At 41.3% G+C, this 17,805-nt stretch overlaps 2 protein-coding genes across 2 annotated transcripts; both read right to left on the bottom strand.

Moving 5' to 3' along the window:
- Nucleotides 1-3,271: 3,271 nt before the first annotated feature.
- Nucleotides 3,272-6,972, bottom strand: LOC145482851 (uncharacterized). Its single transcript, XM_081461491.1, has 4 exons — nucleotides 6,663-6,972; nucleotides 5,766-5,912; nucleotides 4,121-4,437; nucleotides 3,272-3,706 (listed from the first exon to the last, which is right to left on the bottom strand). Exons 1-4 carry the CDS (start codon nucleotides 6,970-6,972, stop codon nucleotides 3,533-3,535), a joined length of 948 nt encoding a protein of 315 aa, XP_081317617.1. The 3' UTR covers nucleotides 3,272-3,532.
- A 7,254-nt stretch (nucleotides 6,973-14,226) lies between these two features.
- LOC145482883 (uncharacterized) lies at nucleotides 14,227-15,493 on the bottom strand. Its single transcript, XM_081461522.1, has 2 exons — nucleotides 15,184-15,493; nucleotides 14,227-14,432 (listed from the first exon to the last, which is right to left on the bottom strand). Exons 1-2 carry the CDS (start codon nucleotides 15,491-15,493, stop codon nucleotides 14,227-14,229), a joined length of 516 nt encoding a protein of 171 aa, XP_081317648.1.
- Between the last annotated feature and the right edge of the window lie 2,312 nt (nucleotides 15,494-17,805).

The following is a 17,805-nucleotide window of genomic DNA, read 5'->3' as shown; positions in this document are numbered from 1 at the left end:
GGGGAAGGGGGAGAAGAAGGAGGAGAAGGGGAGAAGAAGGAGGAGGAGGAAGAGGAAGAAGAGGAGGAGGAGGAAAGGAAGAAGGGGGATCGAAGGAGGAGGAGGAGGAGGGGAGGAGAAGGAGGAGGAGGGGGAGGAGGAGGAGGAGGAGGGGGAGGAGAAGGGAGGAGGGGGAGGAGGAGGAGGGAGGAGGAGAAGGAGGAGGAGGAAGAGGAGGATCGAAGAAGGAGGAGGACGGGAGGAAGAGAGAGAGAGGAAAAGGGGGAGAGAGGAGGAGGGGAGGAGAAGGAGGAAGAGAGGAGGAGGAAGGAGGAGAAGGAGGAGGAGGGGGGGAGGAGAAGGAGAAGGAGGAGGAAGGAGGGGGAGGGGGAGGAGGAGGAGGAGGAAAGGAGGAGGAGGGGAGGAGGAGGAGGAGGAGGAGGAGGGAGGAGGAGGAAGGAGGAGGAGGGAGGAGGAGGGAAGAGGAGGAGGAGGAGGAGGAGGAGGAAGAGGAGGAGGAGGGAGGGAGGAGGAGGAGAGAGGAGGAGGAGGAGGAGAGGGGAGGAGGAGGGGAGGAGGAGGAGGAGGAGGAGGAGGAGGAGGAGGAGGAGGAGAGGAGGGAGGGAGGAGGAGGAGGAGGAAGAGGAGGAGGAGGGGAGGAGGAGGAGGAGGGGGGAGGAGGAGGAGGAGAGGAAGGAGGAGGAGGAGGAGGAGGGAGGAGGAAGGAGGAGAGGAGGAGGGAGAAGGAGGAGGAGAGGGGGGAGGAGGAGGGGAGGAGAGGAGGAGGAGGAGGAGGAGGGGGTGTTACTTTGTTATTCACCCTCATAATCAAACACCTTACCTCAATACCGTAAAAGGTGTAGTCCATCTTGTTCTGTAAGAAAGAGGAAGCTTGATTTTCAGCCGTATCGTTATTCAACTCGCATTTGTGTCTGCCTCCATCCAAAGGTCCAACATTTATGGACACACAGTTAGGCTCATTATAACACTTTACTTGGCGGCTCCCCGGATTGGGAGACTCTACGGTCCTAATCAGGTGGCCGGTAAAAGTTTTGTGTTGTATTGGCTCGTTGAAGAAGATTCTGCGACATTTATCAACAACTGTGAAAAGACAAATAAAATTTTGGATCGTTTCTCCTGTTTAACCCGTGAGGGGGATTGGGGAGAGGGGGGGGGGGGGTGCGTTGGGCGATGCTGATTTAAAACATGCGAACTATATTCGTCGAGCTTTCTGACTTGTCCTAAAATTTACCAGGGATATTTCATTGCGTTTGGTTACTTGACTTTCCTACGGAACCATTGTTTTCAAAGGGTGTTTCAACGAAATTTAATGTTCTGGCATGCGTGATTCACCGAAGTGAAAAAACGGTTGACGAAGCTTTACTAGTCAGTCAGTACTTTTGGATATACAGAGTGGGCCACAAAGACATCACCACCTCCCCCCTCTATTTCTGGCTAAATCCTTAAGAAAACCGATAATTACTCACTCATACATGTTGGAAGAACAAAAAGTTGTTAATTTTTGTCGCCGCTTAAGCTTTGAGGCTAATTTCGGTAATGGACGGCGTTTTTGAAGATGAAGCTTTAAGCGTAATTAGCGAAAACAAAAAAACAAACAGCAAAGTATAAGCGAGATACAAGAAAGCGGCTGTAACTAATTAAAGACTGGCGAAAACCAACGCTTTTACTGTGCTTCAGTTTCTTTTCTTTTCTTTTTTTGTTTTTTGAAAAATTTTGTTTAGCACCATCTTGTTCTTCAAGTTTAAATAAATGTTCCGATATGCCTTCTATCTCTATCTAGCGTACAAGTAATTCGGAGCAGACGGTGTGTGTCTTTATAGCTCATATTTGGAAACTTTCTCACCGATCTTGGAATAATTAGCATTTTTAATCCTGCCTGCAGTGCAACTAAACGATGCAATGATTTTCGCAGCTTCTGAAAACTCAGCCCGGATGAGGCAGTATGGAACTTTATTTCAGCACGCGTTGTTCAAACGGATTAGTGATAAAGAAAGTGTTAGAGTGAAATACAACTTCAAACCAAAATAGAGAAGCAAAAAATTAATTGACAAAGTCATACTCTTACCACAACACCCGGCCTGACAAAATGGAAGGATGATTCCAAATGAGATAGCGATGACTGGTAAAAAGTTGCGCTTCAAACTATCTGAAGAAGAATCCAGCATTCTCGTCAACGCGACAAATTTTGATTAAAAATTGTTTTACGGCCACTCTGATATCATCAATTTTAGTTTCACATGAAAATACATAGCAGGTGTTTGCCAAAACGTCAATGGAATCTTGCATGTTGTTAAATACCTTGTTCCAGTTCATTAATAGATATCGCTGTTTTCAATTTTCAGTTTTGGTGCACCGTCATTCCATGATGTAACCTAGACATAACTACAACGGCATGTAGTAATTATGAATACTGAATAAAAATTGTGCTATGCATTTTTAAAAAATCCCATAAAAATATCTTCAGAGAATTAACAGACCAGTTTGTGACGGTAAAAATAACAATTATGATAGATTTGTGAAAAGAGTTTGTTCCCAGTGCTTGCCAGTTCTTGATGCCGTGGGATTACGAATTGTTTTAGTCAACAAAGTCCAGGCTACAATCAGGTTGCTTTTTAGAGAGTCATTGTTTTGGCTTACCATATGAATAAAAAAAATCCAGTAATTTTGGTTGGAACGTAAGTGCAATGATTTAGGTAAGAGTAAAGTCGGATAAAACACAGTTAAATGTTCTAAAATCGCCGAGAAACATCACATAGACAACATATGATGTGAATACATATTTATTATCATTTTATTTCGAGATCAATTTTCGCTGTAAGGCTTCATGCAAATCTACCATTTTTACGGGTGGTCAAAATTGAGCCTGCGTCCCTTTGGTCAACTCCAACTGTGACAACCTTTCGGAGTGATAGGGTGGGAAGATGAGAGAACCTGGGATCGAGGTTACATCTCCGAGATCTGTGCGGCAAATGTTGCGTTAATGGAAGTCACTCGTGATTTGCTTTTAACTTCAAGAAAGATAAATTTTGACAAAAAAAAAAAAAAAAAAATACCTGTCCGAGTAATGTAGCAGAACGTTGCATTGGAAACTGATCCCTAACTCTGGTGGACAATTTTGTTTGAATGCTGTTTAAGTATAAAAGCCTCCCAAGGCTAAATAGATTTAAAAGTGATCAAACAATTCCGAAGTTATTGCGCAACGACACCTTGTATTCAAATAAGGAAAGAAAGAAAAGGTAAGAGGTTCGAAAAAAAAACTATGGATATGAGCCCAGCTTTTTATGTGTTATCACCTTTATTGCTGCAAGGTATTTAACAATTGATTTACAGTTATAGTTTTTATTATTACCTTTATTTCGATTGTGATTATCATTTTTTTTAAAATAGAGTAAAGTGGTTTACCTACGTGTTCACTTTGACTGAAGTATGACTTAAAGCTCGCAAGTTAGGACATAATGACTCAGAGAAACGACTCTTATTTCTATCAAATCTTGTAAAAATTGCTCCATTAGTACAACATGACATTAAATCTTTAATCCTTGCCACAAATAATGTCGCCTTTGAGGTCATCAAAGTTAATGTGACCCCACACATCAGAGCTGGCATCAATGAGCCTGACTTGAGCGTGTGTACCAATCAAGTCTTGCACATCCCAGCTCTTACGATACATTGTCCCTGAGCAGTTACCAACCTTGGTCCTGACAACCTTAAAAACAAAACAGAAATATTTTGTTAGATAGAAACAAAAATTAGCGTTCACAACGAGAAACTCAATTCGGTCTTTTTATCAACTGCACTAAACCAGGAGGGTGGAGAGGCAACTGTGGAAATATTTCTTTTTCTAGGTCATTTCTTTGTGTGCAACCTCATCTAAGTTGGTAGAGCAATGCACCGGTATCGCAGAGGCCTTGAGTTTGAATTGCGTTCAAGCCTGCACTTGATTTAATTAAATTAATCTAATTTAATTTTGATGACCGTTCACAATCCTTGAGTACATCCATCCAATTACTTGCGCAGCTACCACACCCTATAATCTCTATTCTACTCATTGAGACCAATAACCTCTCATGAAATCTTGGAAACGTTCGAGAGAGGCTGGAGAGATCGATTTACTTCTCACCGCGTTGTCGACCAGTAGCTCTGCCCGAATGACAGTCACGTCACAGCCTCCACCGATGAGAAACGAGATATTTCTGCCTATAATACGAAAGCGCGGGGATGTAAGAGTTCCTCTGGGTCCGTCTCCTTGAATGGCTCCCGCCTGTGCCTCTTTATAAGGCCTGTTCTCCGCTCCCCCTATCCACCAGTCCCCCTGGTGTTTGGATGGCTGTCCTCTATTGCGGGCAGTAGGGTTGTCACCAAAAGTTGGTTGGTTATTAAACACTGTGCCAGTCCTTTTCCAGCCATCAATCCCATGCTCGAAGTCGAAGTTGCAAGCTGTGCAGATAATTATAGAAAGAAGAGTGAGACTGGTAAACGTTGTTTAGGTCTTGGGACGTTCTCATACAGCCGTCCGGCATGTTTACGACACATGATCCAAGGCTCTAGAGGCAAATGCATGTGAAGTGCCTTTTTATTTCAGAAAGCATATGAGACCCGAATGGTGGATCCTCCCATGCCCAACCTCGTCTACCCTTGCGTACTACTCTTCGCAGTAGACCGCGACACCCACGAGTAACGTTTTTGATGCCGCGAGTTTCTTTCAAACCGATTACGTGGTACATTGAAATACACCACGTGAGGACATTTTTTCTATGTGACGTCATGAATTTTTCATATTACGTGATGTTCATTCACAACGTGTTTATCTTCAAGAGGAAAACTTATCGTGTCGAATGCGTCTAAAAAACGCGCTCCGAGTTTGCCCTGATCATATTTTATCTTCAGCTGATAAACAGCGACCATGCTGACAGTTCCATGGCAGACAAAAAGCGCGATAAGCTTTCCTCTTGAAGATAAAGACGCTGTGAATGAACATCACGTAATACGAAAAAGTCATGATGGCACACAGAAAAATGTCCTCGCGTGGGGCATTTCAATGTACCACGTGATTGGTTTGAAACAAACTGGCAGCATCAAAAACGTTACTCTCAAGGTGGCAAGAAAATTTGTGGGTGTCGCGGTCCACTAGGAAGCGTAGTTTGTTGACTCTGGTTCCCTGACGAAGCAAATGAAAACTTGACCTTATACATCCTTTTTACATGCTTGAACCTCGGCGGGATGGGGGCGAGGAGAGGGGGGTGTGGGAGGGCTGTTTGTGGCCCTACCCAATATGTCACCAAATGTACCGACTCCTCAGGAATAAGAATTACATTCCATATAAAGCATCCGAGGTTTGTTTACTTAAGTAATACCCACGAGTCAATCATGAAGTTATATTACACGTAAATGACGTAAAGCTTTGTCATCTTGGATCCACCATCTTGGATTTAAAAAGTTTTCAGAAATATCAAAACTGTGCCATGGAATTAAAAATAGAACAATTCTGCAAAGGTTTTGGTACAAAATCTTTCTATATTCCAAATCCGTACAAGCACAATGCCCTTTGAAAATATGGTTGCCATAACACGTCAAGTCACATGGCAAATGTTCCCTGATAAATGTTAGGAAAAGACACAAAGTTTGACGAATGTAGCTTGAGAGCTTCCCGTCCTCCGCTTCCCCCTTCCCACCCTGCTTCCCCCAAGCTAACTGTGGAAGAGCAAATCACGAATCCTTAATTTCTAAGCTAACACACAACTGACATACAGACTGTTGACAGTAACCTAAGTTCATGTCGCAATGAACCAAAACTGCCGTTCCATTCCCGGTTGGATCAAGCCAGTACTTGCTGCTAATGGTGTCTTTGCCTTCGCTTGCCTTTATTTCCTCACACGAATGCGCTGGGAGCTCCGGAATGGATCCCAGAGGAGCTTTAATCAATGAAAAAATAACATATTACAAAACGTGATAAGCATACTACGGTCTCTACTATTGTGATAATACTCTCTGTCGAACGAAAGCCTGTACGCTGATAGCTGCGAGCAAAAACTTAATGTTCTAAAAAAGAACCCCTTTTTTAAGGATAGTTGATGAACGTCAAACCCTCGAGAAAACAAGGCCTACTAAACCTGAGATATCTTTTTCATTATTAGAAAACGAGATGTCATTAAACCGAGGATTGCAAGCACAAACGGAAATTTATGCCCTTTCTTTTGATGCACGTTTAACCCCCTTCTCTCCACGGGGGAGGGGGTACTCAACAAAGCTTTTTAATTTTTACCTCCGCCTTGAGGGCCAGTCCTTTACAGTTTTATGTTCCATTTTGACACAAAAGGTGCTCCTTTCGTATACCTTTTATTGAAAAAAGGTACACGTACTTACTTAGGAACAGTGCAACTGGCTTGTCGTATGAACGAATCTCCAAAAGAGGAAGTCCAGTCTTATCATTTACTTTTTGCGTCTGTTCGAAATATATGACAGCTTTCCCTACCCTCTCATATACCTCAACTTATGAAATCCCTGCTCTATTATATACCTGAAACCCGAAAAAGGTACTCCTTTCGAGACGCTTCACTAAAAGTCGATAATAGGCGCTAAAGAAAAAAGCATAAGACTTATTGTTGGCATCCGCCTCTGAAAAGCGTCTACACTTTAAAGCTTCGTTATAGTTTTGTACATACCCCGGTTGCTCAAGCGTCGTTTGTGAACACGTGCCGGGTCTGAGCGGAAATGTTCAGGTCTTGCCTCCTTGGTGCGGTCATTCAGTTCGCACAAATTTTCCCCTACAACGTAGTTATAGCTTTGGCAGGTGAGTTCTCTTTCACAGCTGATATCACACTCGTGAATAGCTCTTACGGAGAACTTTTTAAAGACGAATCCCTGTAGAGCCATCCCATTTATGCTCCGTTCCTGTCTGCATTGCTCCCCAGCAGGTACGCAGTCCATAAAGAAGCCGGCGAAGATGAAGGAACATGCAACAGTCGACAGCATTTTCCTGGTCTTTCAATTTGTAAATGCATGGGAGATTAATCCAAATTTAAAATTTTTAATTTAAGTAGGACATTCACCAAACTCAAGGTATGGTTCAAGTTGCAATATTAATAAAAAAATGATCTAAATTCAGTCCACAGCTTAAACTTACTACCTAGCAATTACTGTTACCTAGCATGAGTAGATCAATCCAGGTTAATGAGCCGACCATCGACCGGCGAATGGCTAATCACAAAGTGAGAGAGAATGGACTACAACACAGAATGTCCCCTGAACAACGCTTCTCCATTTTGGGCAAACAGATAAGAAAAACCAAAAGGGCTGGAGGTTTGAAAATTTTAACTCGTCCGTGCGAACACGACGGGTGGTATTAAATTCTGGTATGTTTTAGCTTTCACGGGTTGGGTGCGCAAACTAATAGGTCAATTATTGAAAATATTTATTTCCTCTGACTATAGATGTTATTAGCTTGGCGGTTAAGTTTTTGAACCTTTTTGGCTCTGTTCAAAACAAAGCCAGTACGAATACGTAACTTTGACATCTGTTTTGATGGATTAATCAAACTCATTTTAATTTACATATTGGAGGAATTTGCAACATAACCTTTCTTTGGCTTTTGGCATAAGGGTCTTAATGATATTGTAAGATATTTAACTCTTTAAACTGAACGGAGAGTAACTATAGAATGGAAATTTGAAACCTTAGTCTCATCTCTTCTCCTGTTATCACGGTAATAATTTTTTCCACTTGATATTCTACTTGAATTATCCGTGGTGAAGTGTAATTCAAATCAAATGCTTCAGGCGACTAATTCTTTGTTTTATATTAATAGGGGCTCGTCTTAATTGACTCCAAACAATTAAAGAGGTGGTGAAACTTGGTGAAACATGGTGAAGTTATTAGCTCTTTAGGTCTAGTATTCAAGATTGTTTTACAAACACTGATTAATTTCTGTGTGGATAATTAAAGCGCTAATAAGCTCATACATTCTTACGTAACGAAGATCGTAGCACTATGCAAACTACCTTCGCTTGGTATTAAGATCCTATTACTAGAGATTAAGAGCATAAAAACATAATGGTGCCCAGGCGGTCAACTGCTAAGTACAGACAATGTTTCACTTTCAGTTCCTACTTCACTTGGTTACCACCTCAACAGAATTTTTTGACTGTAAACAAAACGAAAAGTTTTTCGTCTTCGATGCAGGATCTTCCTGGTGTTAGGATCTTCATCGTTCCATATCAGTAGCTCCTTATACTAACCTTTCTGCTGTCTTACTTTCGGTTTTCTTCGACCACGGTTTTTACGGCTTCGCCAAGAAGAAATTGAAGGCTTCTGTGTGATAAAATATAAAACAAACATTAAGGAATATTAAGCACTATTATAATACAGACGTTTTCTTTTTCCCAAACTCCGCTCTGGATAAAGCTGTTATTTTTAGTAAATGGCAGAATTCCACTCCAGTACCTCAGTGAAAGATAGCGACCGTCCTAGATACTGTGATAGCCTTGCATTGAATTGCTTGCAAGCTATAAGTTCAGCATGTTAAGGGGCATAAACAGCCTGTAAAGGCTTCAATGAGCTATTATGCTGAAACCCAATATTAATATATATATAAATATTTTGTTACATACCTGGCTAGCTCCGTGAGCGGGTAGATGAACAAAATCTTGCGCTGTGATTGGCTACCAAAGCAGGCGTTTTTTTTGTTTTGTTTTTATTACAGCTATATTTAAAAACAACATCATTAACGTCTTCTATTTCTATTTTTATAAATATTTCTTGTCAGCAGTAGTTTTTGAAAGAAAAAAAATTGGACAGGCAGTCGACTTTTCTTTATTCTGGCGCTTTTTATCAACTTTTTGTTAAAAAACGTCAGGTTGTCGACGCTAAGAGGAGAACTTCCAACTTATTTGTGGGGCCGGGGTGAAAACGAGTTAGAAGGAAAAGCATTAACTCACGGTTCACATCCGTGGTTCTAAGACACCTCTGTGAAAAGGTCGCTATTATTAAGATAGATTGATTGACACCTAAATATAATGGTCTTGGTTCGTTAAAAATTAGGATATTAGCTGCACTGAAGGTACAAAACGAATGTTACAATACGTTACGCACGCAGGTTGTAAAGTCAAATCGAATAAGTCTTGGAGACGGCTTCACACTTTAATTTTGTGGCCCTGCCGTGGGAGAAATCGCTTAAGACCAACCACTGTACAATTTGTTCCCTTGTCATCACGTTATTAACATACAAAATAATTGATTTTGCTAGGCAACTACGCACGACAGATGGGAATATATCCAAAATTAACTCTAGCTCAGGAATGTTAAAAATTAGTGCTCGCCTGCTAGCCCACATGAGCGTAAAAAGCGGCGTCGGATGAGTACCAATCAAAGATTACTCGCCCGTTTGGCGAGTACGATTTTCAGTTTTAGGAAATTATTTCAGCTTAAATAATGACAACAGTCCTTTTTATTTTCTATTTTGGCAAGAATATCTCTAAATCATACCCTTTTAATCTTTCGAGAAGCTTAACTAATTTGCCAATAAAATGCAACTTATTGTTTCATAAACGGGGCAAAATGAAATCCGTTTTTTTCTGAGTAATAATTAAGATAACGGTTACACGTGTATGTATATAGTGATGCCGCTGGCCTCTAGTTGAGCCGCCACGTATTTCTTAGTTTTCGCCTGACGTCCTGGCCGCCATGTTGGAGCCCCTAAACAAAGAAACGACGGCCATGTTGGAGCCCAAAATTTAACCTCCGGGAATTGAACTCTATTTTTATGTAACTCTTTTCTTTGTTTCCGTGAGAAAACACGACTGTCGATCACGTGAGTGAAAACCAAGAACTACGGCATGGGAATGGAAGATGGCACACGAGAGGGACTACCATGTTTCCTTGGCTGAGGAATGAACCTTATAAAGAAAATTAAAAGAAGAAAAATTAAGGAAAATTAAAGTTGTAGTTATCTTTGGGTTGAAAGTCTTTTAGTATAACTTCCACGTGCCGACAAGTTGTTTGACTTCCTCAATGTCTCGATTCTAGGGATATAGGCGAATCAGGAAGTGCCAGCTGTTCGTTAAGCTGTTTTTCAGGTAAAACGACGGAAACGTGTCAAAGGTTGATGATAGAACTGACGAGGATAAACAGTGAAATCGGTCCGTGATCCGAAGGAGGCAGAACAAGTCTGAGAAAGCCCAACACGAAATGGCAAGCTGCGCTTCCGTGATTAAGAGATACCCCCCGAAAACATATGGTTTTTGAGTCATTGCGGAGAGTACTTTTGGGAGAGGAGGCATTTTTCTACGTGGGCGAGTTAAAATTACAGTCATTTTGGGAGTCACTGGCCCGAATGGCGAGTGCTCTCAAAAGTTTAAATATATGGCCCAATACGCCTTCTACTTCTATCTAGCGTACAATTAATTCGGAGCAGACAGTGTGTGTCTGTATAGCTCGTATTTGCAAACTTTCTCCTCGATCTTGGAACAATCCTGCCTGTAGTGTAAGTAAACGATCCATTGATTTTAGCTTCTGAAAACTCAGCCCGGATAAAGCAATGTAGAAACTTTGTTATTTCGAAGGAAGAAACAACATTGAGCTTTGTTTGGAATTGTCAGCCCACTTTCCTTCTATTTTCATATATCATAACGTGCGATTACGGCTTCCGTAACTATAGTGGAATGTTAAAATAATTGGGTGATCTGATTGGGCGTTTTAAAGACGTGGCTCCCTGTGAAAACTCCCAGGAGGTCAGATGCTATAAATAAAAAAAGGGGGGGGGGGGGGCGAAAAGAGTTCACTCCAAGGGTTAATATGGGAGCTGGAGACTCCGAGTATTTGACTCCTGGTGGGGTCCAAAATTTAAGGTGGCTGTGAACCCTCTCCAAAGAATTTTTGAAACTTTTTAAAATGTTTCATCTTATCATGCTTATCCCAATTCCATGATTAAAAATGAGGATCATTGAGCTCGTTTTTGGGTTACAAGCACTTAAAGCTAAAATTAAGAGTGTTTTTGAGAGGTTGTGTTGTTGAAATGTTAAAGTGTTATATAAAAAGGATGAGCACAACTTGTTAACAATGATTGGGCATTTGTGTGATGCCATTGCAACATCATTGAACAAAGAGTAGTAGTATTGGTCTAACAAAGTAGAAGTGATAAAAAGAGCTGGAAACTATTGACAACCACCTTAACTAGTATTTTAACCGACCTTAAACTTTTAGTTTACTCTCACCTAAATAAATGCAAGTGCAAATATGTTTGTCATAGAAACGTCAAGTCACGAAGTCAAAATCTAAGCGCACCACAATATTCCTTATTAAGTTTCAGGAAAGGTCACAATGTTTCACGACTAGTTAAGAAATTGACGTCAGTTTTTATACGTCTGTTCTCTTGTTGATGATAAATTGCGTCATAACGTTGTCAAAGTGGCTGTGGAACCACGAGCCGCAGGCGAGTGGTTCTGCAGTAAACTTTGACGTTGTTATGACGAAATTTATCATCAATAAGAGGGCAGACGCATGAAAAACTGAAGTCAATTTTTTTTTACAATAACAAGACCCCAAAATGGTCAAATGCCGGGAATAAATGAGGGGAAAAAGACGCCGTAAACTTGCCGTAAACAAAGATAAGCGAAATTTTATTCAAAATGACGCGACCATTGTCAATAGCTTTTTTCGCTTTTTGATTGGCTACTTAAAAAAGTCCATAAAATCTCATTGGTTAAAAAGTTGACGGTTTGATAGCTGAAAACGGAACTTAAAAGCTTACATAAATTAAACTTTTATCCCTCTGTACTCTTATTGATGATAAAAATGAGCCAATCAGCGCGCGAGAAGTTAGATAGTTATTGTTAAAAGGTTGATTGCTGTTCAAACAAAGACAGATCGAAATCACCACGGGCACCTCAAGACTCCTTCCCCCTACCAAGGCTAAAAAGGTTTGAAATCGAAGCTATTGCGCAACAACACCTTGTCTTCAAATAAGGGAAGAAAGTAAAACTAAGAGGTACGGAAGAAACAAATCAAATGTGAGCCCAGCTTGTTATTTGTTATCACCGGTTTATTGCTGCAAGGTATTTAAGCTTATTAATTTACAGTTTTAGTTATTTTTCTTTTTTATAGAGTAAAGCGGTTTACGTAGCGCTGTCATTGCAATGATTAAAGCCTTCAAACTAGGAGATTATGTCTTGGCAGAACAACTCAGTTCTTCTAAACATTGCTCACTTAGTACAATATCACATCCAATCCTTAATCCTTGTCACAAATAATGTCGCCTTTGAGATCATCAAAGTTAATGTGACCCCACACACCAGAGCTGGCATCAATGAGCCTGACTCGAGCGAGTTTACCAATCAAGTCTTGGACGTCCCAGCTTTTACGGCGCATCGTCTCCGTGCAGTAACCAGTCTTATTTCTGACCACCTTAAATACAAACAGACAAGAACTCTCAGATCACAAGGAAAAGAAGTAATTTGAATTGCACTTGATTTAATTAAATTAATCTAATTTAATTTTGTTGACCGTTCACAATCCTTGAGTACACGAATCCAATTACTTGCGTAGCTACCACACCCTATAATCTCTATTCTACTCATTAACACCAATAACCTCTCATGAAATCTTGGAAACGTTCGAGAGAGGCTGGAAAGATCGATTTACTTCTCACCGCGTTGTCGACCAGTAGCTCTGCGCGAATGACAGTCACGTCACAGCCTCCACCGATGAGAAACGAGATATTTCTACCAATAATACGAAAGCTCGGGGATGTAAGAGTTCCTATGGGTCCGTCTCCTTGAATGGCTCCCGCCTTTGCCTCTTTATAAGGCCTGTTCTCCGCTCCCCCTATCCACCAGTCCCCCTGGTGTTTGGATGGCTTTCCTCTATTGCGGGCAGTAGGGTTGTCACCAAAAGTTGGTTGGTTATCAAACACTGTGCCAGTCCTTTTCCAGCCATCAATCCCATGCTCGAAGTCGAAGCTGCAAGCTGTGCAGATAATTATAGAAAGAAGAGTGAGACTGGTAAACGTTGTTTAGGTCTTGGGACGTTCTCATACAACCGTCCGGTATGTTTACGACACATGATCCAAGGCTCTAGAGGCAAATGCATGTGAAGTGCCTTTTTATTTCAGAAAGCATATAAGACCCGAATGGTGGATCCTCCCATGCCCAACCTCGTCTACCCTTGCGTACTACTCTTCGCAGTAGACCGCGACACCCACGAGTAACGTTTTTGATGCCGCGAGTTTCTTTCAAACCGATTACGTGGTACATTGAAATACACCACGTGAGGACAATTTTTCTATGTGGCGTCATGAATTTTTCATATTACGTGATGTTCATTCACAACGTGTTTATCTTCAAGAGGAAAACTTATCGTGTCGAATGCGTCTAAAAAACGCGCTCCGAGTTTGCCCTGATCATATTTTATCTTCAGCTGATAAACAGCGAGTATGCTGACAATTCCATGGCAGACAAAAAGCGCGGTAAGCTTTCCTCTGGAAGATAAAGACGTTGTGAATAAACGTCACGTAATACGAAAAAGTCATGATGGCAAACAGAAAAATGTCCTCACGTGGGGCATTTCAATGTACCACGTGATTGGTTTGAAACAAACTGGCAGCATCAAAAACTTTACTCTCAAGGTGGCAAGAAAATTTGTGGGTGTCGCGATCTACTGGGAAGCGTAGTATGTTGACTCTGGTTCCCTGACGAAGCAAATGAAAACTTGACCTTATACATCCTTTTTACATGCTTGAACCTCGGCGGGATGGGGGCGAGGAGAGGGGGGTGTGGGAGGGCTGTTTGTGGCCCTACCCAATATGTCACCAAATGTACCGACTCCTCAGGAATAAGAATTACATTCCATATAAAGCATCCGAGGTTTGTTTACTTAAGTAATACCCACGAGTCAATCATGAAGTTATATTACACGTAAATGACGTAAAGCCTTGTCATCTTGGATCCACCATCTTGGATTTAAAAAGTTTTCAGAAATATCAAAACTGCGCCATGGAATTAAAAATAGAACAATTCTGCAAAGGTTTTCGTACAAAATCTTTCTATCTTCCAAATCCGTACAAGCACAATGCCCTTTGAAAATATGGTTGCCATAACACGTCAAGTCACATGGCAAATGTTCCCTGATAAATGTTAGGAAAAGACACAAAGTTTGACGAATGTAGCTTGAGAGCTTCTCGTCCTCCGCTTCCCCCTTCCCACCCTGCTTCCCCCAAGCTAACTGTGGAAGAGCAAATCACGAATCCTTAATTTCTAAGCTAACACACAACAGACATACAGACTGTTGACAGTAACCTAAGTTCATGTCGCAATGAACCAAAACTGCCGTTCCATTCCCGGTTGGATCAAGCCAATACTTGCTGCTAATGGTGTCTTTGCCTTCGCTTGCCTTTATTTCCTGACACGAATACGCTGGGAGCTCCGGAATGGATCCCAGAGGAGCTTTAATCAATGAAAAAATAACATATTACAAAACGTGATAAGCATACTACGGTCTCTACTATTGTGATAATACTCTCTGTCGAACGAAAGCCTGTACGCTGATAGCTGCGAGCAAAAACTTAATGTTCTAAAAAAGAACCCCTTTTTTAAGGATAGTTGATGAACGTCAAACCCTCGAGAAAACAAGGCCTACTAAACCTGAGATATCTTTTTCATTATTAGAAAACGAGATGTCATTGAACCGAGGATTGCAACCACAAACGGAAATTTATACCCTTTCTTTTGATGCACTTTTAACCCCCCTTCTCCCCACGGGGGAGGGGGTACTCAACAAAGCTTTTTAATTTTTACCTCCGCCTTGAGGGCCAGTCCTTTACAGTTTTATGTTCCATTTTGACACAAAAGGTGCTCCTTTCGTATACCTTTTATTGAAAAAAGGTACACGTACTTACTTAGGAACAGTGCAACTGGCTGGTCGTATGAACGAATCTCCAAAAGAGGAAGTCCAGTCTTATCATTTACTTTTTGCGTCTGTTCGAAATATATGACAGCTTTCCCTACCCTCTCATATACCTCAACTTATGAAATCCCTGCTCTATTATATACCTGAAACCCGAAAAAGGTACTCCTTTCGAGACGCTTCACTAAAAGTCGATAATAGGCGCTAAAGAAAAAAGCATAAGACTTATTGTTGGCATCCGCCTCTGAAAAGCGTCTACACTTTAAAGCTTCGTTATAGTTTTGTACATACCCCGGTTGCTCAAGCGTCGTTTGTAAACACGTGCCGGGTCTGAGCGGAAATGTTCAGGTCTTGCCTCCTTGGTGCGGTCATTCAGTTCGCACAAATTTTCCCCTACAACGTAGTTATAGCTTTGACAGGTGAGTTCTCTTTCACAGCTGGTATCACACTCGTGAATGGCTCTTACGGAGAACTTTTTAAAGACGAATCCCTGTAGAGCCATCCCATTTATGCTCCGTTCCTGTCTGCATTGCTCCCCAGCAGATACGCAGTCCATAAAGAAGCCGGCGAAGATGAAGGAACATGCAACAGTCGACAGCATTTTCCTGGTCTTTCAATTTGCAAATGCAGGAGAGATTAATCCAAATTTAAAATTTTTAATTTGAGTAGGACATTCACCAAACTCAAGGTATGGTTCGAGTTGCAATATTAATAAAAAAATGACCTAAATTCAGTCCACACCTTCAACTTACTACCTAGCAATTACTGTTACCTAGCATGAGTAGATCAATCCAGGTTAATGAGCCGACCATCGACCGGCGAATGGCTAATCACAAAATGAGAGAGAATGGACTACAACACAGAATGTCCCCTGAACAACGCTTCTCCATTTTGGGCAAACAGATAAGAAAAACCAAAAGGGCTGGAGGTTTGAAAATTTTAACTCGTCCGTGCGAACACGACGGGTGGTATTAAATTCTGGTATGTTTTGGCTTTCACGGGTTGGGTGCGCAAACTAATAGGTCAATTATTGAAAACATTTATTTCCTCTGACTATAGATGTTATTAGCTTGGCGGTTAAGGGACCGTTCATTTTTTATGAGGGAGGGGGGGCTGGTGGGATTTGGGAAGCACCATTTAAAAATCGCATGACCCCCCCTCAGCTTACCAATTTTTTCACATGGCCCCCCCTTATAGCGGTCATTTTTTGGGATGACCCCCCCCCCAAAAAAAAAAATTGAACAAACAATATTTAGATTTCAACTTTTTTAATATTTCTCTATTATCCCCCTACTTCACGTTATTGTGCTCACTATGAAGACAATATTTACAATCCCTATACTACAGAGAGCTGTTGTTTAAAAAACAAATCAAAAGAAAGAGAAGTCAATTTCGGATCTCCTAGTTATGGCTCGCTCTGAGCGTGTGGCATTTGGCCTCTCATTGGTATCTTCCTCATCTGAATTGATGAATGCAAGAATGACATCACTTGAGTCATCTTCTCCCCTAGAGTCAATGGCATCACTGTCATACTCATCATTGTCACTTTCATCCGTTTCACTGCTGTCAGCACTTACCCTGTTGTCATTTTGTGTCAATGTCCTGGCATTTCTCAGTGTTGGTTGGCCAGCTCTGAGAGGACTCTTCTGCCGCAAGCCTGAATGTCTTACAATTGCCTTTACTTTCTCACTCTTGCTGCTTTTCAAATGCTGCTTCAGCCCGTGGTGGTTCAAGTACTTGTTTTGTTCTGGAACACGTTGTTTTTTAAGCTTGGTTAGATCTTCGCACAACTCAGTCCAAGGATAATCCTCATATGATTTATCTTTTGCGTCCCTACTTTGCGTCCCTTCTGCTCTCCTTTTCCTTTTAAATTCCAGCACTTCAAGATGCTGAAGATAATCCACCACAAACTTTGATTACACAATAAACTTATCTGCAAATAGAGCAACGCTCTCTGGGTCAGATAAAACCAGCCTGCCACCTCCATGCTCTTTCTTCGCTTGGACCCTTGGCTGCCAGTCATCTGGATCACGCCCTTCTTTTGGGGTCTTCTGGTAGGAGAGGTAGTGGTATTCCGGTAGGCAGGAATGGTCAGGAACTGGTTTAGGATATCTTTCTATGGGTGATCCAGTCCATTCACAACAAAAAGAACAAATTTCTCCTACCTTTTCTTGACAGGACAACTTTAGAAACTCTCTGTAGTTCTCCCCCTCCTCATAGTGCTCATTCATAAACCTCTCAATCTTACGGAAGTAACAGTAACCTGGAACAGAGTCTTTCCTTGCTCCTGCATTGTGATACTGAACCAAGTACGAAGTGTTGTGAAAAAACTGGAAATCTGTTGATGTGTTGTGTGAAACACATTGTTACATTTAATTTACAGATGTCTTTATTTGGAAGGTTTTTACCTCTACTCTAGTGATAGGCATGTATAAATGTTGCCCTGTCCAGGTAAAACAAAAAGCTACGAGTGTTCTCAAATCTTGCAAATAGTGGATTACTTTTTATAAATTTTAGCATACTTGTTGTGGTTTAAATTTATCTATGGTTTAAAATTTCTTAATTTTCAAGATAAAATGGGGTTGACTAGCCTACACGACTTTTACGGTTCGTGACATTTGTACATTTACCGTTCTCTGTTCGGTCACTCGACCTTTCTTGTCGCTTCACTCGTGTTCATGAAGGGCACTTCATGTTGTGTAATAAGGAGGAATTGAGTGGAGTTGAGCTGTTAGATCGTGCTATGGCAAATTTTTACAGGTCATAGGTCTGCATGGTTTCCGCTGTTATCTGCATGTCGACTCGTTGAGTTTGACACCTCTGTAATTTGCCATGTGTTTATGCATTGTTTAGGCTCATTTCTATTGCAAGATATGCTTTTAAATCTCCATGAATTTGCTTTTGAGGGACAAA

Source organism: Orbicella franksi, chromosome 3 (genome assembly GCF_964199315.1).
Source record: "Orbicella franksi chromosome 3, jaOrbFran1.1, whole genome shotgun sequence".
Classification (NCBI taxonomy): domain Eukaryota; kingdom Metazoa; phylum Cnidaria; class Anthozoa; order Scleractinia; family Merulinidae; genus Orbicella; species Orbicella franksi.
The sequence above is the reverse complement of the archived record's forward strand: the minus strand, read 5'-3'. Positions and strand labels throughout refer to the sequence as shown.

What these genes read in the sequence shown, in the direction of transcription:
- LOC145482851 (XM_081461491.1), bottom strand. Translation starts at nt 6,972, where the DNA reads ATGCTGTCGACTGTTGCATGTTCCTTCATCTTCGCCGGCTTCTTTATG. An exon ending in ACGACGCTTGAGCAACCGGG is followed by an intron (nt 5,913 to 6,662) that starts GTATGTACAAAA and finishes CATTGATTAAAG; the next exon opens with CTCCTCTGGGATCCATTCCG. An exon ending in AGCTACTGGTCGACAACGCG is followed by an intron (nt 3,707 to 4,120) that starts GTGAGAAGTAAA and finishes TTTGTTTTTAAG; the next exon opens with GTTGTCAGGACCAAGGTTGG.
- LOC145482883 (XM_081461522.1), bottom strand. Translation starts at nt 15,493, where the DNA reads ATGCTGTCGACTGTTGCATGTTCCTTCATCTTCGCCGGCTTCTTTATG. An exon ending in ACGACGCTTGAGCAACCGGG is followed by an intron (nt 14,433 to 15,183) that starts GTATGTACAAAA and finishes CATTGATTAAAG; the next exon opens with CTCCTCTGGGATCCATTCCG.